At 38.6% G+C, this 26,982-nt stretch overlaps 1 protein-coding gene and 2 pseudogenes across 2 annotated transcripts; 1 reads left to right on the forward strand and 2 right to left on the reverse strand.

Annotated features, from left to right (window-relative positions):
- The first annotated feature begins 1,049 nt into the window (after nt 1–1,049).
- Nucleotides 1,050–2,132, forward strand: LOC114306563 (uncharacterized). Its single transcript, XM_028251839.2, has 2 exons — nt 1,050–1,901; nt 1,998–2,132. Exons 1-2 carry the CDS (start codon nt 1,050–1,052, stop codon nt 2,130–2,132), a joined length of 987 nt encoding a protein of 328 aa, XP_028107640.2.
- A 2,193-nt stretch (nt 2,133–4,325) lies between these two features.
- On the reverse strand, nt 4,326–12,776 carry LOC114306540 (dynamin-related protein 3A pseudogene; annotated as a pseudogene). Its single transcript, XR_014356859.1, has 2 exons — nt 11,190–12,776; nt 4,326–5,846 (listed from the first exon to the last, which is right to left on the reverse strand). The product of XR_014356859.1 is annotated as a dynamin-related protein 3A pseudogene (transcript).
- A 7,872-nt stretch (nt 12,777–20,648) lies between these two features.
- LOC114306562 (dynamin-related protein 3A-like) lies at nt 20,649–21,773 on the reverse strand (annotated as a pseudogene).
- Between the last annotated feature and the right edge of the window lie 5,209 nt (nt 21,774–26,982).

Genomic DNA, 26,982 nt, shown 5'->3' on the forward strand with positions numbered 1-26,982 from the left:
CAATTCAGTGAAGCTCAAGGTACAGAAATGAAAGATGGGCATGAGAAAGATGATGATGACGTGGATGAATCAGAGGATGAAATGGATGGCAATGATGATGTATCATAGGACCAAGGGAAGGGGCTCGTATGACAAAGGAGGGCAGCGATGATAGTGTACTAGCTGTGTTAGTAGTTAATGAGACGTGCTATGAAGTGGGAGACCCAAGAGTAGCTAGGATAGGTCTGGAAAAAGAGGAAGGCATGCACAGGGTGTTGATTTAGAACAATATGAGGGAAAGTAGCAGTGTTACAGGGTGTGGGCCTTCTGTGGGTTTTATGAAGAGCTTAAACAATTCAGATCTGCACAGGCCCAGCATTAACTTAAATGTGGTGTTGGGCAAGGCCTAGTTCAAGGGATTAATTGGAGGTTTGAACCAAACAAGAAGTGAATGGAAACAAGATGAAGCCCAAATCACAAGATATCAATCACCAGCCAAGATATCCATCGAGGAGATTGTAGGTCCAATGGGATCAAATGAGCAACCGAATCAAGATGAGGCAGAAATAAAACAGAGAAGAGTGATCAATAGAAACCAAACACTGTTGAGTAGAAGCAGTGGTGAAGATCAGCTGAGTAGTGAGTCGAAAAGGAAAGCAAGACTGGGGCAAAATAAGGCATGGTTAAGGTATGGTTTTCAAAGAGGGACAATTTTGAGGGCAGTAGCAGTGGCCCTCTCATCATCAGTGTCACAAACTACAGATCATAACAGAAGAATGAAGGTCAGAGATCAACAGTATTTGTTACATGAGGCTCAAGCTACAATCCATATTGGGAAAGCTCTGGGTGTGGATTTTGAAGGCAAGGAAAAAGAGATAACACAATTGAAAGAAATGATAGGACTCAAGCTCCAAAGAGGGTTGGGATAGTGAATGCTTGAATGAGCAATTTCGGAGAAGTAGGAGTTAAAATATGTTGTCATGAAGATAGTATCTTGGAATATAAGAGTGTTAGGTAGGATTGAGAAGAGAATGAGAATAAAAGAGTTTATCAGATAGAGAAATATTGACATGGTTTTGTTTCAAGAAACAAAAAGATCAGAGATGTCAGAGTTATTTGTCAAATCACTATGGCCAGAAGATTTGGTTGACTTCATGGCAGTGAATGCTGATGGAATTACGGGAGGATTGCTTTGCGTATGGAGGCCAGAGGTGTTTGATCTGATTGACTGTTGCAGTAATCGAAATTGTATCATACTCTCAGGTAAAATGCATCAATTAATTGAATGTGTGGTTGTAAATGTTAATGCACCCAATGATAGGAGTATGAGAAGGAATTTATGGAAAATTTTGGGTAATCTAAAGCCTAAGTTTTCCAAACTATGGTGCATTGGGGGAGATTTTAATGAAATTAGAACAGTGGCTGAAAGAGAAGGTTGTATTAGGAGGGATGGTGAAATGAATGAGTTCAATGATTTTATAAATACATTGGAGTTAGTGGATGTTCCAATGATTATGAGGAGGTATACGTGGTGCAATCCACAAGAAGGGGAGATGTGGAGTAGATTGGATAGATTCTTAGTTAGCCCTGAATGGTTAGAATGGTTTAGTTTCAAATTGTGGGGGTTATCTAGATCATTATCTGACCACTGCCCAATATTACTAATGGAGGATGAGAGGGATTGGGGGCCTAAACTATTTAGATTCCTCAATGCTTGGGTTCTCCATCCCACCTTCATGAATAAGGTAAAATCAGTATGGGATAATACTCAGGTGAATGGATGGGCTGGGTATAGACTCAAGGTTAAACTGAAATCCTTAAAGGAAGCACTGAAAGTATTGAGCATTGAAGAGTTTAGAAATGTGGAGCACAAGCTTAAGGAGGTAGAGGATGCAATGTATGCATTAGACTTGGCTGCTGAGGTTAGGCCTTTGAATGGTATTGAATTATCAAGAAAAAGAGAGGTAAAATGGGAGATTTAGAAGCTGAGAAAAATGAATGAATGGTTTTGGATGCAGAAATCCACAGTAAATTGGGCTTTAAAAGGAGATAGAAATACTAGGTATTTCCACCTGATGGTTACAAAGAGACTGAGTAGAAACTTGATGGATTCCATCATCATCAAGGGTACTTCTTACAATAAACCTATATAAATGAAACGGGAAATTGCAAGGTATTTTGGAGAGGCATTTGCAGAAAATTGGAAGTTTAGTCCAAAGATTGGTGGAGCTTTTAGGTCAATTGAACCTCATCAAGTTGAGTTGGTGGTGAAAGAGTTTTTTGAATCAGAAGTATAGGCTGTCATTAAGGAGTGTGATGGGAATAAAACCCCTGAGCCTGATGGATTTAATTTGATTTACATCCAAAAGGGGTGGAAGATAATGAAGGATGATATTCTTAAATTTATGGCAAAGTTTTGATGTGAATGAGAGGTTGGTGAAAGGCTTGAATGCTTCCTTCATATCATTAATTCCTAAGAAGGAAAACCCAATAAGTATCCAAGATTTTAGGCCAATCAGTCTCATAAATTCCATGTACAAGATTCTATCAAAAGACTTAGCTAGTAGATTAAAACAAGTGGTACCAAGTATCATTAGCTTAACACAATCTGCATTCTTGAGTGGGAGAAGCATACTGGATGGATATTAGTAGCAAATGAAGTGGTAGACTGGTGGAAAGGATCCAAGAAAAGTGGCCTAATTTTGAAACTTGATTTTGAAAAAGCTTATGATACAGTAAATTGGAGCTTCCTGTTTGATATGTTGGGCAAGTTTGGGTTTGAGACCAAATAGGTGGAATGGATGAGGTCTTGTTTAGGTTTAGCCAAAGTATATTCCTAGTTAATGGCTTTCCATTTGAGGAAGTGTGTCCCCAAAAAAGGTTGAGGCAAGGGGATCCAATCTCACCATTTTTGTTCATTATCGTAGCTGAAGGGCTGAATATCATGTTATCAAGAGCCAGAGAACTAGGACTAATAAAAAGGGTCATTATTGGCAATGAAGGATTGAAGTTATCTCATCTACAATTTGCTGATGACACAGTCTTATTTTGTGAGGTAGATTGGGTGGAAGTTTCAAATGTGAAGAGAAATTTAAGATGTTTCGAAGTAGTAATCGGACTAAAGATCAATTATCATAAGAGTGCTGTCAGTGGAGTGGGTATTGATGAGGCTACGACTGCTGATTTTGCTTCAAGATTAAATTGCATCAGTCAAAAACTACCTTTTAAGTACTTGGGTATGCCTTTAGGGGCTAATCCTAGAAGACATCAAATTTGGAAACCTGTGGTGGACAAGTTGAAGCCAAAATTAGCTGGATGGAAGAGAGGAGTGCTTTCATTTGCTGGTAGAGTGACTCTAATTAAGTCTGTGCTCTCAAACCGGTCAGTTTATTCACTACAAAAATTTCAGTTTTTTGCGACGGTACTAATACTCCTAATGCCATCTCAAAAAACTTTTAGCGACGGCACATGACTTTTAGCGATGGGAAAGGGGGGGTCACAACAAAGGGCATTGCTAAAACGTTTTAGTGACGACATGATGCCTTTGCATTTTTTTTGCGACGTCAAATGTTGCCTTTTGCGACGGCATTTTACTATCGCCTATGATATGTAAAAAAAATTGAGATCTTTTGCGATGGCAATATTGTACCGTCGCTAAAATTTTTATTTGAGACGGCAAAAAAACTGTTGTCGCGAAATGTTTTTTTGTTGCGACGGCATGACCTCTGTCGCCAATTTCTTTTGCGACGACATTGCCTATGTTGCCAATTTCTTTTGCGACGACATTGCCTATGTCGCAAAAAAAATACATTTTAGTTCGAATGTTTTTTGCAACGATGTGGTGCCGTCGCAGAAAAAAAACCAACAATAAAAATATTAAAATTACCTGTATTAAATGAAAAAAAATTGAAAAAGAAACCAATAATTGCATAATAATATAAAATTCTTGTATAGAAATAACAAATTTTCCATAATAAAAATATTTTTGCATTCATAACTACACATCAGCAAAATTACCCCACTACATAATGTTCCACAATACATATATAATGTTTAAATACATAATTTTGTTCACAATTCAAAACAACATAAACCAAAAATAAAAGTTTTCCTCATCATTCTCTGTAGGTAACAAAAACAACAGGTAGTCGCATTCTTCATGGGCATGCATTCTACAAGAAGCAAACTCCTACTCAGGAAATATCTGAAAACAAAAAATAAAAATAATTGATGACAATATAATTATGTGTTAATATGTTAATTACAAAAAAACATAAAAATTTAACTACTATACAATTACAAAGATAATTAAGTAAATAATTTTGCCTAGACCGAAATTCGGCTCTAACTCTCAAACTGGGAACCTGATTCGAGTCCCGTTATCTTCCACAAAGCTTTCATGCCAAGGCGGTCGTGTGTGCCAAGTTTTATGCTAATCCGATGTTGTTTTGTGATTTTGGGGTGTCAACACCTCGAATTTTAAGTTTTTTAAGGAACTAGTATGCCTAGACTGAAATCCGGCTTTAACTCTCAAACCAAGAACTCGATTCGAGTCCCGTCTTGTCCCACAGGTCTCTCGTGCCTAGGCAATCGTGTGTGCCAAGTTTCATGCTAATCCAACACCGTTTGGTGATTTTGGGGCATCAATACCTCGATTTCTAAGTCTCTTAAGGAACTAGTTTGCCTAGACTGAAATCTGGCTCTAACTCCCAAACTGAGAACCCAATTCGAGTCTCATATTCTCCCACAAGTCTCTTATGCCTAGGTGGTCATATGTGCCAAGTTTCGTGCTAATCTGACGTCGTTTGGTGATTTTGGGGCGTCAACATCTCAAATTCTAAGTTTCTTAAGGAACTAGTTTGCTTAGATTGAAATTCGGCTCTAACTCTCAAACTGGTAACTCGATTTCAGTCCTGTCTTCTCTCACAAGTCTCTCATACCAAGGCGGTCATGTGTGTCAAGTTTCGTGCTAATTCGACGCTGTTTGGTGATTTTGGGACGTCAACATCTCGAATTCTAAGTTTCTTAAGGGACTAGTTTGCCTAGACCGAAATTTGGTTATAACTCCTAAACCGGAACCCGATTCAAGTCCCATCTTTTCGCACAAGTTCTCGTGGCTAGGTAGTCGTGTGTGCCAAGTTTTGTGCTAATTCAATGCCGTTTGGTGATTTTGGGGCGTCAACACCTCGAATTTTAAGTTTCTTAAGGAACTAGTTTGCCTAGACCGAAATCTGGCTCTAACTCCCAAACTGAGAACCCGATTCGAGTCTTGTCTTCTCCCACAAGTCTCTCGTGCCTAGGCGATCGTGTGTGCCAAGTTTCACGCTAATCCAACGACGTTGGGATTTTGGGGCATCAACTCATTAAATTCTAAGTTTCTTAAGGAACTAGTTTGCCTAGGCCAAAATCTGGCTCTAACTCCCAAATCGGGAACCCAATTTGAGTCCCGTCTTTTCCCACAAGTCTCTCGTGCCTAGGTTGTAACGCCCCGAAAATTGGGCAGGGTATATCTATTTATGCTGCAAAACCCACCTAATACACAAACACATATATATTGCTAACTATTCCATACATTCATTTCCGTTAAATCCCAAATGCCAAATACATGCTATTCATATCTCAATGCCCCAGTTCCAATTCCAAACATACATTTTATAACAAGTACGAAATGGAAGCCAAACAGATAATAAGTGCCCTACAGGCTTACAAATTTATCTAAGAACATTCTTAGTTACACAAAATGGAGTTTCAACTCAATGCAAATATAGCCCTGGGTTTACATTCAATCAACAACAATAAAACAAAAATAAAGCCTTAGCTCTGAGTCCTCCCAAGTCAATGCCTTGGCGGAGGCATAGCACCTGTACCTGAAATGGTTTTCCTTATAGGGTAAGCCACAGCCCAGTAGAGATATACTACACAACATATGGACCATGACAAGACTAAAGAGGAATATGCTCATGCCATGCTCATGAATAAGCAGTTTATCTCTCTTTTTATAAAGCATGCAATGCTGAGATGCAATAACAGATATAAAATCATTTCCATTTTAAAGCATATATGTTACAAGAATGCAGGCTCTGTGAATCTCTAGGTGAGTGTCTGCAGGTAGGCCCTAATGCACTATCACTGTCATTTTTACCAGTAAACTGGAAGGCTCAGCACCTAATCGCGCGGTTCCACACCCCTGTAGACACTCCATTTTTGACCATCCTCAAGACTTGGATGTCATCCTTCGAACACTCGATGATCATCCATGCTCGTGTTCGTTTTGAGTTCCCGGAAGTCTCAGCTGCACGCCTTGCCTAAAGATCTCTCAACTTGTCTGTTTTGTGCTTGGTTGTGGACCAAGGACTTATGGTTTTGCTTCTGAGGGAAGAGGGTGGCTTGTTGGCCATCCCCTCAACCCATCGGCCTTGTTTTCTTGCCATCGGCCAAAAGTGGTGGCTGATCGGCACTTTTTTTGGTCGATCGGCACTTTGTTTGGTCGATCGACCATATTTTTGAGCCGAGACCTGTCCATATTCTTTTTGTAGATATTTTCTGCCAGCTGTGACAACTGGTATGCACAATTCTCATCCTCCATACACGTGTATGAAGGGATTTGTTTCAAGACTCAAGCTTGTTGAACAAGCTTGAGAATTGAGATTCTATAAGAAGGGAGCCTCCCCTCCCTTTTCAGAGGTTCAGAAAATTGATATAGAAGTTATATATCTCTCTCTATATCTCCCTTTCTCTCTATATTTGTGTGTGTGTTTGTACCTTAAAGTGTATTTTCTTCACACTTTTGCACTAGAGCACCTAGTAGAACACCATCCTTTGGTTGCTGAGGTCCTTAGGAGTTAGTTTTGGTGTTCTTGGGTTGGTTTGAACTTAGAAAGGTTGCTGGAGTGGTGTTCTTGAAGGTGTTCTTCAAGGGTGAGTAAACTACCTTTTGATCTCCCATTCTTGTTTAAGCTTTTAGTCCTATTTTCATATTGTTTTAAGCTTGACTATAAACTGAATTTTTTTTTTTTTTTTTTTTTTTTTTTTTTTTTTTTTTTTTTGTGCTTGAGATGATTGTTTAAGGTCACTTTTTGGTTGGGGGTTGTCTACCTCCTCTTAGGCTTTGTTTGGCCTTGTTTTGAGCCATCCCTTTTGGCCCTTGTTCTTGCCTTTGCATGACCTTTCTACCACTGAAATCCAGAGAATTTGCAATGGTGGAAAGGTGGTTTTAGAGTCTTGATTAGGAGAGGGACACCCCCCCTCTCCTTGTGTCTCATATGCTTGTATTGTTGGCTCATAATGGTAGCATGTTTTCTTAGCTTGTTGTGGCTCTATTTTAGCAAGTATTTGGTGTTATTTTGCCATGCTACACCTTTGTCCAAGGTTGTTTTAGTGGTCTCTTGCATGCACCATACACTTGTAGTGTAATTCTCTCTATTGCCTTAACATGCTTTGTGCTGTAAGCCATGGTTTTAGAATGATTTTGGCTCGACCCAAAGGAGCTTTTATTCATATTTCAGCATGCTAAAGCTCTGTTTCATGTTGTTTTGATCATACATGCATTGCTTTATATAGCTACCATACATTCTAGCTTGTTAGCTTTGAGTGTCCAAGTCATTAGCATGCACTATTTGGACCTTTTTCAAGATTTGGCATCACCTCATATGTGATCTCAGCCCATGTAGTATAGCCATACACTTGCATTTGTCATCATTTCAAAGCTTTGAAGAGTTGGTGTTTTATGCCTCATGATTGGATCATTGTGCATGCCATCATATTTAGGTCTTTGAGATGCCATCTAAGTGGGTTTTGGGGCTTATTTTGACATGCCATAACTCTGATTTTCATTGGTTAATTCATGCAATGTTTGATCTTGATAGGTGTAGTGCAATACCTCTTTGTAGCCTTGCATGCTTCATGCTTTTGGCCTTTCATGTTGACTTGTTTTGGCCTTGGTCTATGCATGTTTTAGACTCACCTTGGTATGCTTTAGGACTATTTTGGTTTGCTTAGGCCATTGGCTTCACGTTTTGCATAGCCTAGTGAAAGTCCCTTTGCTATCTTCAATTTTTGAGCCTGTTGCATGCCATACTTGTGTAGCTTGGATGGTTTGGCACCATTCCATGCATGATTTCAGAGCTTATAATACTTGTCGCGTGCCTACACTTCTCACTCCTTAAGTGTTCTTAAGAGTTGGTGTCTTGTTGCCTTGTTTGTGGACCAATTGGCATGCATGTTTGTATATGCTTTCATGCATCATTTCCATATCATTATGGCCACTGATTTTGGGTATGACTAAGGTCTGTCCATCTTTAGTTTAAGTCCATCTTTGCATGTTGTTGCATACTTGACATGTTGCATGTTGTTGCATGCTTGCTAGTTTCCATGTCGTTGCATGCTTGTCCATCTTTGCATACCATGCACATTTGTATGTTTAGGTTGCCTTTTGCATACTTGTTAGTCTGCGTAATGTCACCTACTTGTTTAAGGTTGTATTGCATGTTTGCATGATTAGGTTTCATTGCATTCTTTTTACATGCTTATTATATTGTATTTGGCATGCCTGTGTTATACGCATTGCATTGTGTTTGGTTTGGGGTGTCAAACCAAACATGAGGAATGAGGGATGTTTCGTACTCGAAGTGACGAAACGTGCCTCAATCCTCAGTCACCGACACTCTTGATCCAACATGATAGAGTGTGAGGCATTCATGTGTTTTTGTGCATTCATTCTATATTGAATTGCACACTTGGCTCCTTTGGCCATCATGCATCAAAATGCGTGATTGGTGGCCCGAGGGTCGAGCACTACACGCCTTTGAGTCTTAAACATGATAAGGGGTGTAGTTGCAAACATTGTCTTGAAAATGTATTGCCATATCTCTGTTTGTCCTCTGCTGCAGCAAAAGGAGCATTTTACAGAAAGAGATGGCCGATTGGCTATCTGGTGTGCCGATCGGCTAAAAGTGTGTGGCCGATGGCTTCATAAGTGGTCGATGACACCTTTTATTTGGCCGATGGCTTCACCATTTGGCCGATGGCCTCTCAGCATGGCCTTGAAGTGGTTCAGAGGCATCACATATATTTTCACAGTTCTCAGAGGTGCAGAACAATGCAAATAGAGGCAACATGGGGCATGGCAACGAATTTAAGAGCGAAGCCGATCGAGTATGCATGTGTTCCTCTTCTCGAGGACACTTTAACTGCTTTGTAGCTTAATTAATTTGCTTAATTAGTTAAGAGTTTTGTAATAATTAATTAGCTTGTTAGTTAGTTAATTAGTTGGCCTGTATTATTTATTTGGACCCTCCGTCAAGTGGGCAAATTGTGTAATAAGTGTGCGTGAGTGTGTGAATGTCTTCCAACCCCACGTCTTTCTCCCTTTTACTTACCTGCTTTTGATGGTTAGTTCTAGGTCATATTTCAATTAGTATACTTATGATTGCATACGTGCATCATTCATCAGTCTTGCATGCACCGGGCTCGGCGCATCATACTAACTACATTGTATTTCAATACCAAGTTGAATACATGTATCAACTGTTGCATTTCACATGCCATTTTAGAATAACCGAGCCTATTTCTAGTTGCATTTTGTATGTGTTGCATTAGCCATCTTAACATGAACTAAGATCATGTATTGATTACTAACTAGTTTCTATTTTGGCTCAGAGTACTCGGTGAGTGTTTATGCTTTAGCATCTTGTATGTGTGTGAGTGACTGCCATGAAAGCATGCTTGCCATGAGGCTATTTGCTTATGTGATATAACTGCCTGGATGCTTGTGGGTGAAGGTTGGATTACTTGAATTGGAACAATTCATTGAAATGCGAGTTATAAGCCCACTTGAGGGTGGCAAATCCACGTCTTGGCCTACTTGCGAGTAGCACCTTCAAACCATTTTCAAACAAACATGAGATGTTTTGTTCAAACTTAGGCGATCTAGTCTATATTTGTGTGTTGTGCGCATCACGTAGTAAAGATTAGTTAATAACCGGAATAAGAACACATATGTTTTCAAAACAAAATATCATGCTTAGTAAAGGCCGATCTTTTTGATCAGGCGAGCAGGGGTGCTCATTGCGTGACCTTCCCCTCTCGTACCTAAGTTCCCGAGCCGAGACAACTTTGGGGATGACGAACATGTGGCCTTAGGCACGAGTCAGGGTTTCCTAAATTTCCCTCCAAAACAAAATATTTAGGTGGCGACTCTGTATCTGGCAAAACAGTACATGTTTGACACTTCTTTATAAAAATCAGTTTTCCAAAACGATTTGCCGGATTTGGACTATTTGGTGATTTATCGGTCTTGCATTGCACTTTGCGAGATGAGATTCAGAACCGTGACATTTGAGTCCGAACTATAGTATGCTAATGAACAAAACGGATTTTCGCGCCAATCTCGCGCGCGGAGCCCGGGACGTTCGGGCACGTCTACATCCCCCTACCCAGATTCATTAAGTATTCATCTTTTCGCAAATAGATACATTTCCAAACATTTCTCAAAAACAGATACATTTCCAATGAAATGAATGTAATGCAATGTCCAATGTAACAAATGAGGAATGTGGTTCAATTTACACAAGTCTCATGCATTTTTACAACCATCATGGCGATCCTCCACCGATAGCCCAAAACAGATATTTCTAAACAGATATTTACACAATTAAATTCAAAATTTTTTGATAAATACAATCTATTCCACATCTCATCAAATATGAACAACTACACTAGTTTTCTTATCACAATCACGTCCAGTAACCTCTCAAGGTCCATTTTTAACCATGTCGGTTTTATTCCAACAGATACATTTAGCAAAATAATACCATTAATGCCCAAGAAAATATAATTTTCTTTCCAAACTTATTCTCCAAGCATTATTCAACTATGACATCCTATTTTGATCAAAAGCCCCAAAAGTTAAACGTAATTCCTTTGTTTTCTTTAAAAATGTTTTTTTGGTCACAAACTAGTAAAAATTTCAAAACCAATCAAGTCAAAGTTCGTTTTTGTTCAAATTTAAAACGTAGCTCTTTCATAACCTTACAAACATATTCCAAGTTTACACTTTCGCAATTTGGGCATCAACTCTTTATTTTTGTCAAAATTTTCTTTTTAAGCAAATAAATCACAAATTTTCTAAAAATTCTAATTAAATTATATACAACTCTAAGCTCCATATAATCAAGTAAAAGTACATAAAGAAATGTAGGAAAAATCCGTACCTCAAGCTAGAAGAGGAAACAAGCAAAAATTCAAATTTTCGATATTGTCGAATATCGATCTCCACCGGTCAAAATGTTGCTTCGGCCAAGCTCTTCATTTTGGTCTCAAGAACATGGGTCTAAACCCAGATTCAACTTCTTAGCTAGCTGGGGGATGCCACAACGATTAGAGAGACCATTATATATCTTCAACATATATGCCAATCAACAAATGTTAAATGTTTCAGAACCAATGCAAAACTATACAAGGACTGAACTCAGAATAATAATTTGAAGTGAAAAGTACAGGATTATCCTGGAAGAACTGTTCCTCATTTGCATGTGCTTCTGCAATGTTACGGTTCTTATTTATGTCCTCCTGACTGTGATTTACAACGCCAATGTAACCTAGGTGAAGTGGAACAACTTTTCCAAGCAGAAAGTTGCGGGCATTAGTTCCCCTGCCCATTATGTCTAGCTTTGTAATTACACCAATAGTCCGGGAACCAGTTGGATTGCCCTCTTTAGCCATCTAGAATAGCGAATAAGCAGATTATCAGGCTTGAAATCACCATGAATAATGCCAGTAGAATGCAGAGTTTCCAGCATGAATAGCATCTCTGTTGTGTAATAAATACATAAAACTTCATCCATGGACCCACCAATTACCACATTAGAATTTACTGCATCCTGAAGTGTCCCATGTGCTAAATAGTCACGAACAATTATGCTGTAGTCAAAATACGGATGCAATCAATGAGCAAAACCAAAGCTTGACCTTTCCTGTTCAGGGATCCTCTCATCAAGTTGACGATACGTGTAGAACTACCAAGAAAAAGAAGGCTTTTACTTTATATAAGACATTATCATCTTCCTAATCCTTGCTGCTATATCACTAGGTTGATCTCCCGCAGGAACCTTAATGACCCCAGGTCGATCAACAAGAGTGATATTAAGAACATTTGGAGATGAAATCTTTAAGCGAATTTGCTTATCTGAAACTCCCTTGTTATATCCAACTTCTCTTTCAGTCTCAGCCTGAATTTCTCGGCGAATCTTGGAGAAGTCATAAAAGCGTTTCCCAGGCAAGTGCTGAAACTCGCCCTACTCACGGCCATCATCATCGAAATCCAAGCGATTCTCCAACTGGAAAACCAGAGGGCTTCGAGTGCAGATATCGCGACCACGGGAAAGGAAGTCGCAGTCGACGAGGGCCTCGAGCACGCTGGGCTTGCTGTTGCTCTGGCTGTCGATCACCGCCACCTGAGGCAACTCAACCTTCGAAAGCTCGCCTCCATCGCTGATGGAAGCAAAGATGTCTTGAAGCTAATTGATGATGGGGATTACGGAGGAGCCGATTGAGGATGGCATGAAGGATGTGGATAAAAATGGAGAGAGTAAAATGATGTTGTGTTTTTGTTTTCTAATAGACCCACAAGCCCTCTGTTATACACCCAGAGAGAGAGATATCTTAAACAAAACCCTTCACACTCATTCTTGTCCCAGCTTTTTCTCTCTAAAGAATATATTCCATCGCCTCACAGATCTTGATCCTAATCTCTCTATCTTTTTTTTTTTTTTTTTACTATTTTCTATTTTCTCAAATCATGGTTTGAACACCCAAAACTCAATTTTAAATTCTGCACTGACTATTTTTTTTTGAAAAAAATTCTAGGTCATCACTACCTACCCTCCTTAAAGAAATTTCGTCATCGAAATTTAAACAAGTAATGTAATGCATCCTACTGCCACCCACAAACTCCCCCAGGTACTTACCAATGCATCAACAAAATTTTTTTGACTACTACATGAGCCTCAATGAGTCACACTGGTAATGAACCAAACCATTACTTTTGCACATCAAGTGATTATAAAAACCTTTACTAGTATAAACCATTAAGTGATTCCTCTATCCACATCGATAACCTAAAGCAACCAAAATAGGATCTAATCCCTTAAGCATAACACAAATTTTGACAAAACGACTCTTCAAAATACCAAGACACCATACTTTATTGGTGATAACCCAACTTCAACGAACTATCTCCATTTCCCTTACATGAACCACACCATCAGGACACAACAAATTTAACCCAAAATACTCTCATATACCTTCCATCTTCACAATTTCTAATTCATACATAAAATTAACTGTAAAAGTTAACATCAATCACTCTCGATGGGTCAAGCATAAATTCCCATGGAAATACTCAAATTACCACCATACTAATTATCCTAAAACACCTAATTTAGAATTATAATATCCTCACAAAGTAATTTTAAAACTTTCCTCTAAAAACATTAGTTGCTAACACAACTCCACAACATCTATCACATCATGTCCCTCAACACTCATTTATTGCACTCAAGAATATCAATAACTAACTCTAAGACAATGGACTCCACCAATTTCGAAGGCACTCGAAACTCGCCTACATGTTCTAAAATATCGACTCACGAGTCAATGTTGTTACTACTAATAATCCCATCAAATGGCGTAACCCAAATCAAATTTAATCTCATTCCAATCTATCTCAAAATTATTTATCTCATTTGCCCTCTTAAGATTTGCAGCAAAATTATGAATAAAACAAACTCTCTACGAAACACATCTCTTACTACACGATATAATTTCTATTATGCTAAGACTACGTTTATTTCCAAACACATACAAAATAATTCGCCTAAGGTCCATCACTAACCTCACAAGTAGTCCATCAAGCCAGTGAAACAATCCAACTATAACTAATTTTGTCTATCCCAAGAAAATTTAGAACTAGTTTTACGTGTTCTAATGTCAACAATTCAAAGCATATTATCTTAGATTACTTTAATCATTATTAAAGTCACAACCAAACCAAACTATTAGAATAAGGTTAATCTCTAACTCACTCTACTTCTAAGATATTTTTTTTTTCATCTAGTCCACTTCTACAAACTTGATATAAAATTGAAAAATAATTAACTCCTCATAACAACAAACCAGTCGTTACACAACACAAATTCTATTGTTTTAAGGTCACATTAACACCCACAATCATACAAATCGGTTAACCTACGCTTTAATACTAATTCCACAACATCTTGCCCAATCATCTCGGCCATATTGCTTTAGCTTACACCTTCTTCCTGGGGAAAAGGTATCCTCCTACATGAGAACATCTTGGGCACCCCAAGTGCCTCTATTACGGCCTCTCCCGCTTTATGACATCTTATATAAGAGACATAATTTAGCTTAGAAGTAAGTACTTCACATTAGTTCTAACACGCTGCATACAGATTAAACATAAACATACACATGTATCTACATCACATAAGGCAAACCATATAAGCACATAGTCACATAGAGCACATACGAGTTACCCCTCCAAGATATTGACTCGTTCCACAAACATTCAAAGACTTCCAAATAGAAATAGCATTGATCAGGTGTTTTTCAAAAAGGGCCTCAAAGAATTTCATGGATGCAAATCACATCTTAGAAGTTTAACCCTATACCCACATAGTCACATAAACATGTTATCATATAGCACTTAAGATATGCAACATTTCTCACTAGCGAAGTGAACCCACTGTGGGAAAAATCACTTCCCACGAGCTCCAAGTATTCAAACTCGGTAGCTCTGATACCAAGTTGTAACGCCCCGAAAATTGGGCAAGGTATATCTATTTATGCTACAAAACTCACCTGATACACAAACATATATATATATAGCTAACTATTTCATACATCCATTTCCATTAAATCCCAAATGCCAAATACATGCTATTCACATCTCAATGCCCCAGTTCCAATCCCAAGTATACATTTTACAACAAGTATGAAATGGAAGCCAAACAGATAATAAGTGCCCTATATGCTTACAGATTTATCTAAGAACATTTTTGGTTACACAAAATGGAGTTTCAACTCAACGTAAATACAACCTTGGCTTACATTCAATCAATAATAATAAAACAAAAATGAAGCCCTAGCTCCGAGTACTCCCAAGTCAATGCCTTGGCGGAGGCATAGCACCTGTACCTGAAATGGTTTCCCTTATAGGGTGATCCACAGCCCAGTAGAGATATACTACACAACATATGGACCATGATAAGACTAAAGAGGAGTATGCTCATGCCATGCTCATGAATAAGCAGTTTATCTCTCTTATGCAATGCTGAGATGCAATAACAGATAGAAAATAATTTCCATTTTAAAGCATATATGTTACATAAATACAGACTCTGTGAATCTCTAAGTGAGTATCTGCAAGTAGGCCCTAATGCACTACCATTGTCATTTTTACCAGTAAACTGGAAGGCTCGACACCTAATTGCGCGGTTCCACACCCCCTACCCAGATTCACTAAGTATTCATCTTTTCGCAAATAGATACATTTCTAAATATTTCTTAAAAACAGATACATTTCCAATGAAATGAATGTATTGCAATGTCCAATATAACAAATGAGGAATGTGGTTCAATTTACCTAAGTCTCATGCATTTCTATAACCATCATGGTGTAGACGCGCGCTTCGGCTTCAATGCTATAGTTCAGACTCAAATGTCACGGTTCTTAATCTGATCTCACAATGTGCGATGTGAGATTGATAAATCACCAAAAGAGTCCAAATCTGAAAAATCGTTTTGGAAAACTGATTTTTAAGAAAGAAGTGCCAAACATGGACTGCTTTGCCAGATACAGAGTCGCCACCTAAATATTTTATTTTTGGGGGAATTTAGGAAACCCTGACACGTGCCTAAGGCCATGTGTCCGTCATCACCAAAGTTGCCTCGGCTCGGGAACTTGGATACGATTGGGGAAGGTCATCTATGAGCACCCCCGCTATCCCGATCAAAGATCGGCCTGTACTAAGCATGATATCTTGTTTTTGAAACACATGCGTTCTTATTCCGGTTATTAGCTAGAATTTACTATGTGATGCGCACAACACACAAGTATAGACTAGATCGCCTAATTTGAAACAAATCATCGCATATTCGTTTGTTTGGAAAATGGTTTGAAGTTTGCTACTCGCAAATAGGCTAAAACACGGATTTCAATGAATTATTCCAATTCAAGCAATCCGACCCTCACTCACGGGCACTCAGGCAGTTATATCACATAAGCAATTAGCCTAATGGCAAGCATGCTATCATGGAAAAACTCATACTCATGCAAGATGCTAAAGCATAAACACTTATAGTGTAATCCGAGCCAAAACAAGAAACTAGTTAGAAATCATGCATGATCCTAGTTCATGTTAAAATGGCTAATGCATCGTATGCAAAGTGCAATTAGAATAGGCTCGGCTATTCTAAGATGGCATATGAGATGCGACAATTCGATACATGTATTTAATTTGGAATTGAAATACAATGCAGTTAGTATGATGCGCCGAGCCTGGTGCATGCAATACAGATGAATAGTGCAAACATGCATAGCATAAGGATGCTAATTGAAATATGCCCTAAAACTAACCATCGTAAGCGGTTAAGTAAAAGGGAGAAAGACGTGGGGTTGGAAGACATGCATCACACACACGCACGCTTATTACAACAATTGTGCTCTCTCGACGGAGGGACCGAAAGAATAATACAAATTAACTAATTAACTAACTAATAAGCTAATTAATTATTACACAACACTTAACTAATTTAAACGAATTAATTAAGCTATGAAAATAGTAAAACAGCCTCGGGAAGAGGGATGAATGCATGCTCGGTCGGCTTTGCTCGGAAATCCGTTGCCATGCTTCATGTTGCCTCTACTTGCACTGCTCTGTTCCTCTGAAAATTGTGCCAAATTTTGTGACACTTCTGAACCACCTTGTGGACATTGTGGGAGGCCATCGGCCAGAAGATAGGGCCATTGGCCATGGAAAATTGGTCATCGACCAAATATAAGGCTCTCGGCCAAATGTTTGTTACCGATCGGCATTGAATGTGGTCGATCAACCATCTCTTCCTGTGAAAAGCTCCTATTGCTACAGCAGAGGACAAACAGAGCATGTCAATACATTTACAAGACAATATCTGCACAACTACACCCCTTATCATGTTTAAGACTCAAAGGTGTGTAGTTCTCGACCCTCGAACCACCAATCACGCATTTCAATGCATGATGGCCAAAGGAGCCAAGTGTGTAATTCAATATCAAATGAAATGCACATAAACACATAGGGGGCCCTAACCTCTATCATGCTTGATCAAGAGGCAAGGGAATGCACACATAATGCAATGTAACCTAAGCATGCAAGCAAGCATGCAAGCAACTCAAGCATGATACAAATCTAATGCAATATGAGCATGCAAGCATACAATATGCAATAGGCATACAACCTAAATATGCAAACATGTATAGCATGCAATAACATGCAAAATGAAACAAGCATGCAACAACATGGTAAGATGGACTTAAACCAAAATGGGCTACTCTTAAACATGCCCAAATCAGTGGCCAAAGTCATGAATTGGAAGCATGAAAATGCAAAGCAAATATGCACATGTAAATGGTCCAACACCTAGGCATAGGAGGGCAATTTTCAAGAGCATTTAAAAGAGGACAAACATGGACATGTGACATACATTGTAAGCTCTGAAATCATGTTAGGAAATGTGCCAAACCAACCAAACAAAACAAGCAAATCATGCAAGAAAGCTCAAGGCTTAAGGCTAGCCAAGGGGTTCAAACCAAGGCCATGTGAAACATGATGTAAATGGCCAAAGTGAACCAAACTAGTCCTAAAGCATGCCAAAGTAAGCCTAAAACATGCTAGAACAAAGGGCCGAAAGCATGAGGCATGCAAGGCTACAAAGAGGTGTTACACTACACCTATTTAAACCAATCATGGTATGACTTAAACCAATAAAAAACAGAGCTATGGCATATCAAAATAAGCCCAAAAACTCACTTAGATGGCATCCCAAAGACCTAAGCATGGAGGCATACACAATGGTCCATTCATGAGGCATAAAACATCAACTCTTTAAAGCTTTAAAGGAGTGATAAGTGCAAGTATATGAGCATACCATATGGACTGAAATAACATAACAAGTGATGCCAAATCACTAAAATGACCCAAGTAAAGCATGCTAGTGACTTGGACACTCAAAGCTAACAAACTAGATTGCATGGTAGCTATACAAAACAATGCAAGCATGACCAAGACAACATAAATCAGACCTTAAACATGGTAAAATATGAACAAAGTCTTCTCAGAGCTAAGCCAAAAGCATGCTAAAATGACATGTTACAACATGATGCATATTAAGGCAAATGAGGGAATTGCAAGACAAGTATATGGAGCATGTAAGAGGCCATTAAACCAACTTGAAACAGAGGTATATCATGGCAAAATAACACCAAATACTTGCTGAAATAGAGCTAAAACAAGCAAAGCAAAGCAAACATGCTACCAATATAAGCAATATAAGCCATTTATACAAGCATATAAGACAACAAGGAGAGGGGATGGCCCTCTCCTATTTAGGACTCCAAAACCACCTTCCCACCACTGAAAATTCTCTGGATTTCAGTGGTAGAAAGGTCATGCAAAGCTAAGAACAAGGGCCAAAATGGATGGCCTAAAATAAGGCCTAACAAGGCCTTGGAGGGGGTAAACAACCCCAAACCAAAAAGAGACCTTAACCAAAGATTTCAAGCACCAAAAAATAGAACTTTTATAAGTTAAAAGCTAGGCTTAAAACAATAAGCAAGAAAGTCTAAAAGCTTAAGCAAGAATGGAGTATTAAAAGCAAAAATGCTCACCCTTGAAGAACCTCTTCAAGAACACCACTCCAGCAACTTTCTCTGATCAAAATCACCGCAAGAACCATAACACCAACTCCCTAACACCTCAGCAACCAAGGATGGTGTATTGCTAGGTGTTTGTGTGCAATAGTTAGAACAAAACACCCTTTGAGGCACAAATACATACACAAAGATGTAAAGAGAGGAAAATATAAAGATAGATAGATACAACTTCTCTAACTCTAAATTTCAGAACCCTTGAGGAGGGAGGAGATGGTTCTCTCTTATAGAGAACCAAATTCAAAGCTTCTAGGAGAAGCTAAGCCAAGGGACAAATCGCTCCATACACGTGTATGGAGGAGGGGAATTGTGCATGTCAGTTGTGACAGCTGGCATAAAATATCTGCATAAAGCAGATGAACATGATTCGGCCAGAAAACATGGCCAATTGACCAACATAAGGGTTGACCGAGCAAAAAGAGTGCCGATCGGCCAACATTTTTGGCTGATGGCAAGAAAACAGGGCCAATGGCTTCATGCCTTGGCCGATGGGTTGAGGGAATGGCTAAAAAGCCACCCTCTTCCCTCAGAAGCAAAAACACAAGTGTTTGGTCCATAACCAAGCACAAAACAGTCAAGTTGAGAGATCTTGAGGCAAGACGCGTGGCCGAGACCTTCGGGAACTCAAAACGAACACGAACATGGATGATCATCGAGTGTTCAAACGATGACATCCAAGTCTTGAGGACGGTCAAAAATGGGGTGTCTACACATGGCTATCTTCCACCGATAGCCCAAAACAGATATTTCTAAACAGATATTTAAACAATTAAATTTCAAAAATTTGATAAATACAATCTATTCCACATCTCATCAAATATGAACAACTACACTAGTTTTCATATCACAATCACGTCCAGTAACCTCTCAAGGTCCATTTCTAACCGTGTCGGTTTATTCCAACAGATACATTAAGCAAAATAATACCGTTAATGCCCAAGAAAACATCATTTTCTTTTTAAACTCATTCTCCAAGAATTATTCAACTATGACATCCTATTTTGATCAAAAGTCCCAAAAGTTAAACGTAATTCCTTTGTTTTCTTTAAAAATGCTTTTTTGGTCACAAACTAGTAAAAATTTCAAAACCAATCGAGTCAAAGTCCATTTTTTTTCAAATTTAAAACGTAACTCTTTCATAACCTTACAAACATATTCCAAGTTTACATTTTCGCAATTTGGGCATTAACTCTTTATTTTTCTCAAAATTTTCCTTTTAAGCAAATAAATCATAAAATTTTCTAAAATTCTAATTAAATTATATACAACTCTAAGCTCCATATAATCAAGTAAAAGTACATAAAGAAGTGTATGAAAAATCCTTACCTCAAGCTAGAATAGGAAACAAACAAAAATCTAAATTTTTGATTTTGTCGAATTTCGATCTCCACCGGTCAAAATGTTGCTCCCGCCAAGCTCTTTGTTTTGGTCTCAAGAACATGGGTCTAAAAGCAGATTCAACGTCTTAGCTAGCTGGGGGATGCCACAACGATTAGAGAGACCATTATATATCTTCAACATATATGCCAATCAACAAATGCTAAATGTTTAAGAACCAATGCAAAACTATACAAGGATTGAGCTCAGAATAATAATTTGAAGCGAAAAGTATAGGATTATCCTGGATGAACTGTTCCTCATTTGCAAGTGCTTCTGCAATGTTACGGTTCTTATTTATGTCGTCCTAACTGCGATTCACAACGCCAATGTGACCTAGGTGAAGTGGAACAACTTTTCCAAGTAGAAAGTTGCGGGCATTTGTTCCCATGTCTATTATGTCTAGCTTTGTAATTACGCCAATAGTTCGGGAACCAGTTGGATCGCCCTTTTTAGCCATCTAGAATAGCGAATAAGAAGATTATCAAGCTTGAAATCACTATGAATAATGCCAGCATAATGCAAAGTTTCTAGCATCGATAGCATCTCTGTTGTGTAATAAATACATAAAACCTCATCCATGGACCCACCAATTACCACATTAGAATTTATTGCATCTTGAAATGTCCCATGTGCTAAATAGTCACGAACAATTATGCTATAGTCAGAATACAGATGCAGTCAATGAGCAAAACCAAAGCTTGACCTTTCGTTTTTAGGGATCCTCTCTTCAAGTTGACGATAGGTGTAGAACTCCCAAGAAAAAGAAGGCTTTTGCTTTATATAAGACATTATCATTTTCCTAATCCTTGCTTCTATATCACTAGATTGATCTCCTACAAGAACCTTAGTGACCCTAGGTAGATCAACAAGAGTGATATTAAGAACATTTGGAGATGAAATCTTTAAGCGAATTTGCTTATCTGAAACTCCCTTGTTATATCCAACTTCTCTTTTAGTCTCAGCCCGAATTTCTCGGTGAATCTTGGAGAAGTCATAGAACCGTTTCCCAGGTAAGTACATCGAAATCTGAGTGATTCTCCAATTGCAAAACCAGAGGCCTTTGAGTGCAGATATCGTGACCACGGGGAAGGAAGTCGCGGCCGATGAGGGCCTTGAGCACACTGGACTTGCAGCTGCTCTGGCTGTCAATCACCGCCACTTGAGGAAACTCAACCTTCGAAAGCTCATCGCCACCACTGATGGGAGCGAAGATGTCTTGAAGCTTGTTGGTGATGGGGATTACGGAGGAGCTGATTGAGAATGGCTTAGAGGATGTGGATAAAGAGGAAGAGAGTAAAATGATACTGTGTTTTTGTTTTCTGATAGACCCACAAGCCCTCTGTTATGCGCCCAAAGAGAGAGATATCTTAAACAATACATTCTCACTCACTCTTGTCGCAGCTTTTTCTCTCTGAAGAATATATTCCATCGCCCCACACATCCTGATCTCTTTATCTTTTGTTTTGTTTTTTTTTTGTTTTACTATTTTCTATTTTCTCAAATCATGGTCCGAACACCCAAAACTCAATTTTAAATTCTCCACTGACTATTTTTTTTAAAAAAAATTATGGGTCATCACATAGGTGGTCGTGTGTGCTAAGTTTCGTGCTAATCTGACGTCGTTTGGTGATTATGGGGCGTCAACACCATAAATTCTAAGTTTCTTAAGGAACTAGTTTGCCTAGACTGAAATCTGGCTCTAATTCCCAAAACAGGAACCCGATTCGAGTCACGTCTTCTCCCACAAGTCTCTTGTACCTAGGCAATTGTGTTTTCAAGTTCAATTATGATAACTTCTATTGTGCGACCTGAATGAGGTGCAAGGGCAATCACATTAAGACCAATCTGAGAATCCCTTGAAAACCAAACCAATCAAAACAAACTCAATTTAACAAACACACCATTCGGCCAATTAAACAAACACATAAAGAGCAAAGTTAAGACCAGTACCAGTAACCCAAGAAACCCACATTGAAGACAACTACATCATACTTACATTTGAATAGAAATGGAGAGAAAAATTAAGGCAAAGATGAACTGTCCATCTTCTGATTTCATTTCTAACGCATTAATGTGCACGGCTGCTTAATCTTTCTCATCGCAATCAGCCTGTTCGAGATCGCCGTTCTGACGAGTCCGATGGTAGTCCTTTGTAGAGAAAGGTTTTGAAACAGTTGAGGGGCGTCTAGGGTCTGGATTCGAACATATGGCTTGTAGAGGGATTGGAGAAGATCGAGGTAAGGTTGGGGTTTTATAACTGACGATGAGAGTGGAGAAGACGAAGTAGAAGACCGGTGAAGATCGATGAGGAGAATAGGAGAAGAGATAGAGGGGGCGGTGAGGGAGGAGGTGGTAGCGGTGACAATGGTGGTCACCACTGTTATCGTCGTCACTTGTGGCTCGTTATCGTCCCCCCTTGTTGAGAGAGAGAGAGAGAGAGAGATAGTAATGTATTTTGGAGATTTTTTGTTTAAGGGATTAGGGATTGGGGATTTGAGATCGTGAGAAACAAAATGGGGGAAAGAAATGGGGGAATTCAGATAGAAAGAGCGGAAAAACGAAAAAGAAAAAGAAGAAAATAAGAGGGAAGTTAGGATAGGCAGTGTGAACGATGTCGTTTTATTTATTTTTCATTAAAATAAATTTAGTTTTTTGTAGTTAATGTTTTTTTTTTTTTCATTTTTTTAGTTACTAAGGTTGAAAATTTATTTGTTTCATTTTTATTTTAATGAAAAAAAATTATTATTATTATTTATTTGGTAGAAGTATGGGTAATTTTCCATTAAAATACAGTTAATTTTTTGTGGTCAATGAAAAATATTTTTCTATAGTCTATTTTTTTTGTTACTAAAAATTAGGAACTAATTTTTTGTGGTAGAGGAGAGGGAGCGACAGTAGTGGTGAAGGTGGTGGATAAAAGGTAATGGTGGTGGTGGTGGTGGTGGGGGCAATGGCGAAGTTGTGGTAGTGGTAGACGAGATGGAGTTGCGGTGGTGGATGAAAGGTAAGGGTAGTAGTAGTGGCAGTAGTAGTGGTAATGGTAGTGGAGTGGTAGCGATGGTCGTAGTAATGGTAGTCGTAAAGGTGGAGTGGCAATAGTGGTAGTAATGGTGGTAGCAGAATAGCATTTGCAGTAGTGGTGAAGGTGGTAAGAGAGAGATGAGCGAGAGATAGATAGATAGATAGAGAAGAGAGAGAGAGAGAGAGAGTGAGAGAGAGAGAGAGAGAGAGATGAGCGAGAGAGATAAATTGGTCGCTAAAAGTGCATTTGCTTGTAGCGGATCGATAAATCGAGAGGGAGCTCGGTAAATAGAGAAGTAAGGAGGGAGAGAGTGAGCAAGGTGAACACAGTGGAGAGAAGAGAAAGAGACAGACAGAGACAGAGACAGGTAGATAGACAGAGAGAATAATGATGAGTAAGAGAGAGATAGAGAGAGAAATAGATAGAGAGAAAGAGATAAAGAGAGAGAGAGAGAGAGAGAGAAAGAGAGAACATAGATGAGCGAGACAGACAGATAGAGAAAAGAGATGAGAGAGATAAAGAGAAGAGAGATCGGTGAGAGAGATATAAAGAAGAGAGATGAACGAGAGACATAAAGAGAAATAGAGGGAGAGAGAGAGAAAGTGATAAGTAAGAGAGATAAAGAGAAGAGAGAGAGAAAGAGACAGAGAGAAAGGAAGATGAAAAAATGGGTAAAAGGAGAAATGTTATATCAAAAGAATAAGACGACGTCGTTTTTTTTTTTAATTTTTTTTTGCGACAAAAAAATTCCTTTGCATTTATTCTAACCATTTTGTGACTGTATATATATGAAGGTGTCTCAAAGCCACAATATTTTTTTGACTTTTTTTTTTGCAACGGTATCTATTATAGTCACAAAAAACTCACCTTTTTTTTTTTTTGGCGACCGCAGCTAGTGCCGTCATAAAAAATCTATTTTTTTGCACAGCAATCTCTGCCGTCGCAAATACTCTTTTTTTTTTCGTGACAGCAATTTCTATCGTCGTAAATACTCTCATTTTTTGCGACAGCAATTTCTACCATCACAAATACTCTATTTTTTCTCGACATCAAGTTGTGCCATCGCAAAAACTCACCTTTTTCGCGGCAGCAAGTTGTGCCGTCGCAAAAACTCACATTTTTTGTGTTAGCAAGTTGTGGCGTCGCAAAAAGTCACTTTTTGAGACGGCAAGTGTGCTATCGCAAATGCTTCCGTCTTTTAAGCCCACTTTTCTTATAATGATTACATGTCCTTATTTAAGATGCCTTAAGGAATAGCAAAAGAGATTGACAAGATACAATTAGCATTCCTGTGGGGGTGACACTGATTTGAAGAGGAAGTTACACTTAGTGAAGTGGAAGGAAGCAATAGTGAGCAAAAATCTTGGAAGAGTGGGTATTAGGGATAGCAGAGCCACGTGTCGGGAGATGACTGGGAGTGGATATGAGGCGCAGAGGGTATATAAGCATGTCTGCGCCCCCCATACTAGGGAGACGAACACTTTGTAAGAAAATTCCTACACTCTAACATTCCTCTCTCTCTATCCTAAGGTGTGTGCTAACTTGATCGTCGGAGGGTTTTTCCGGCCACACACCGCCGGGCAGCTCACCGTTATTCGCTCGCAGGTGATCGGACATAAACGGAGCTTGGAAGAAAAGAGTACGGGCTTGCCGGAATATTTGCTCTCCGTACAATAGTCTATTGGCCAAGTGGTAGTGGAGGTGTGGGGCTGAAGATGATGTACTATGAAAGATTTTGATTTGTAGAAGGTATGGAACTGAAGGTAGGAGATGGTTTCCTTTTCATATGGTTAATTGTAATAGCTCAAGGATCTCGAGTGGTATCTTATCAGTAGCACATTCCAATCCTAGGCTACTAAATTTCTTTATGGAAAATGTTGAAATCGGATGGAGGAGTAGGAGTAGGATTAAATTATGAGAGGATGCTTGGCTGGACAGAATCTATTTGAAGGATAAATATCTTAGACTTTTTAGCATTTCTACTGATGAAAGGGTATCATTAAAAGAAATGATGGGCAGAAAGGGTAATCATGCTGAATGAATTTTCAATTTTAGAAGATTTTTACTAGTGTGGAAGGAGAAGGATCCAAGAATTTTAAAAGAGGAATTAGGCTCTGGACCAAGTCTATGCCTGGAAAACTTGGATAACAATAGATGGAATGTTGATAGTTCTGGTTGTTTCAATATAATGTCAGTTTTCAACTGGTGTGAGCTGATTCATGGATCTCGGAAAAGGTTATCTGGTTTAATTTAGAACAATACAGTAGCTCCAAAAGCACAGTTCTTTGCTTGGTTGGTATGGAAAGGGAGAATAAAGACAATGGACTTCCTCTATCAGATTGGGGTTGTTGACACAAGAGTGGGATTATTATGTGCTCTTTGTAGAACAGAGAAGAAGGCATTAATTCATATTATGTTACATTGTCATTTAGTGTGAAATATATGGTCTAGCACAATCAATTGGTGGGGAATGCAATGGGCTGCACCTGGTACAGTGGTAGGTCTGCTTCAATGGTGGAGTGGCTGGAAGTTTAAAAAAGGAGAATTACAGATATGAAAAACAATACCAGTAACAATCTTTTGGTCTGTTTGGAAGCACAAAAATGATGTTATTTTCAATGAGGTACAACCCAATAGTGAAGAGCTATGTGAGCTTATCAAGGTTAGGGTGGTCATGTGTTTGAAGTCAAATATAATAGGAAGAGATTATTCTATTAATCAATTTGTTTCAAATTTGCAACAAATCAGGAGATGTATCAAGTGAGGCATGATGAGGATATAGATGGGTATTGGTGTATAAAGTAGAGGAAATGTGTCGCTTTATTGCCGATCTGTTCCTGTGTGTTACTGATTTGTTGCTGGTTTTTGCTCTGGTGGGGGTTTTTTTGTCTGCTTTGGTGGTAGTTTTTTTGTCTGCTTTGTTGCTGATTTTTGTCTGATCTGTTGTTGATCTGTGTGTGTGTCTGTTGTTCTCAGGTTGTTGAAGTATTGGGCTACTGGTGGTGGTGGTGGTGGTGGTGGTTGTTAGTTTGTTTTGGAGTTTTTTAGTTTTTTGGGCTTTAGTTTCTCACCAACCCTTTGGCTTGAGCTAACATATGATATGGTATTTTTCTTGGTACCAACCTAGCTAGGATGAAGAAAAGCTTTGTGATGCTTTCTGCTCTTTACCTTCACTGCTTTATTGATGTTAACCATATATATATATATATATTTAATCCTATCAATAAAGATTTTTTACTAATCAAAAATCAAAATGATTTACAAAATTAATTACAGATAAGACACGAGGGCCTATTCTTTTGTTCTTGTGTGTGATTGATTCTGTGAAACAATTTTGTATTATTTATTTATAGCAAAACTCGATGTATAAAGAGGGTTAAAATTGGAGGGTGATAAAAAGTGGGATTAGGGTCTTTCCAAGTGAAGCCAAATAGTAGAGTAAATGACATTGCCACGCGGGTCTGTGAGGTCGAAAGAAGCCAAAGGCATCTCTCTTAAGCAGTTAAGCACACAGTTGACTTTTTGCAAGCAAATGTAAATGCTCTCTTTTCTTTTCTTTCTTTTTGGGATCCAAAATGATATCACCCCCTTTTTACCTCTTCCTCTTCTTTCTTTG

This window comes from Camellia sinensis, chromosome 15 (genome assembly GCF_055761805.1).
Source record: "Camellia sinensis isolate YWXY chromosome 15, ASM5576180v1, whole genome shotgun sequence".
NCBI classification, from domain to species: domain Eukaryota; kingdom Viridiplantae; phylum Streptophyta; class Magnoliopsida; order Ericales; family Theaceae; genus Camellia; species Camellia sinensis.

Excerpts from the sequence above, each read along its gene's own strand:
- LOC114306563 (XM_028251839.2), top strand. The coding sequence starts at position 1,050 with ATGGTTTTGTTTCAAGAAACAAAAAGATCAGAGATGTCAGAGTTATTT. Across the intron at positions 1,902-1,997 it reads CATTAGACTTGGCTGCTGAG|AAATCCACAGTAAATTGGGC; the intron begins GTTAGGCCTTTG and ends TTTTGGATGCAG.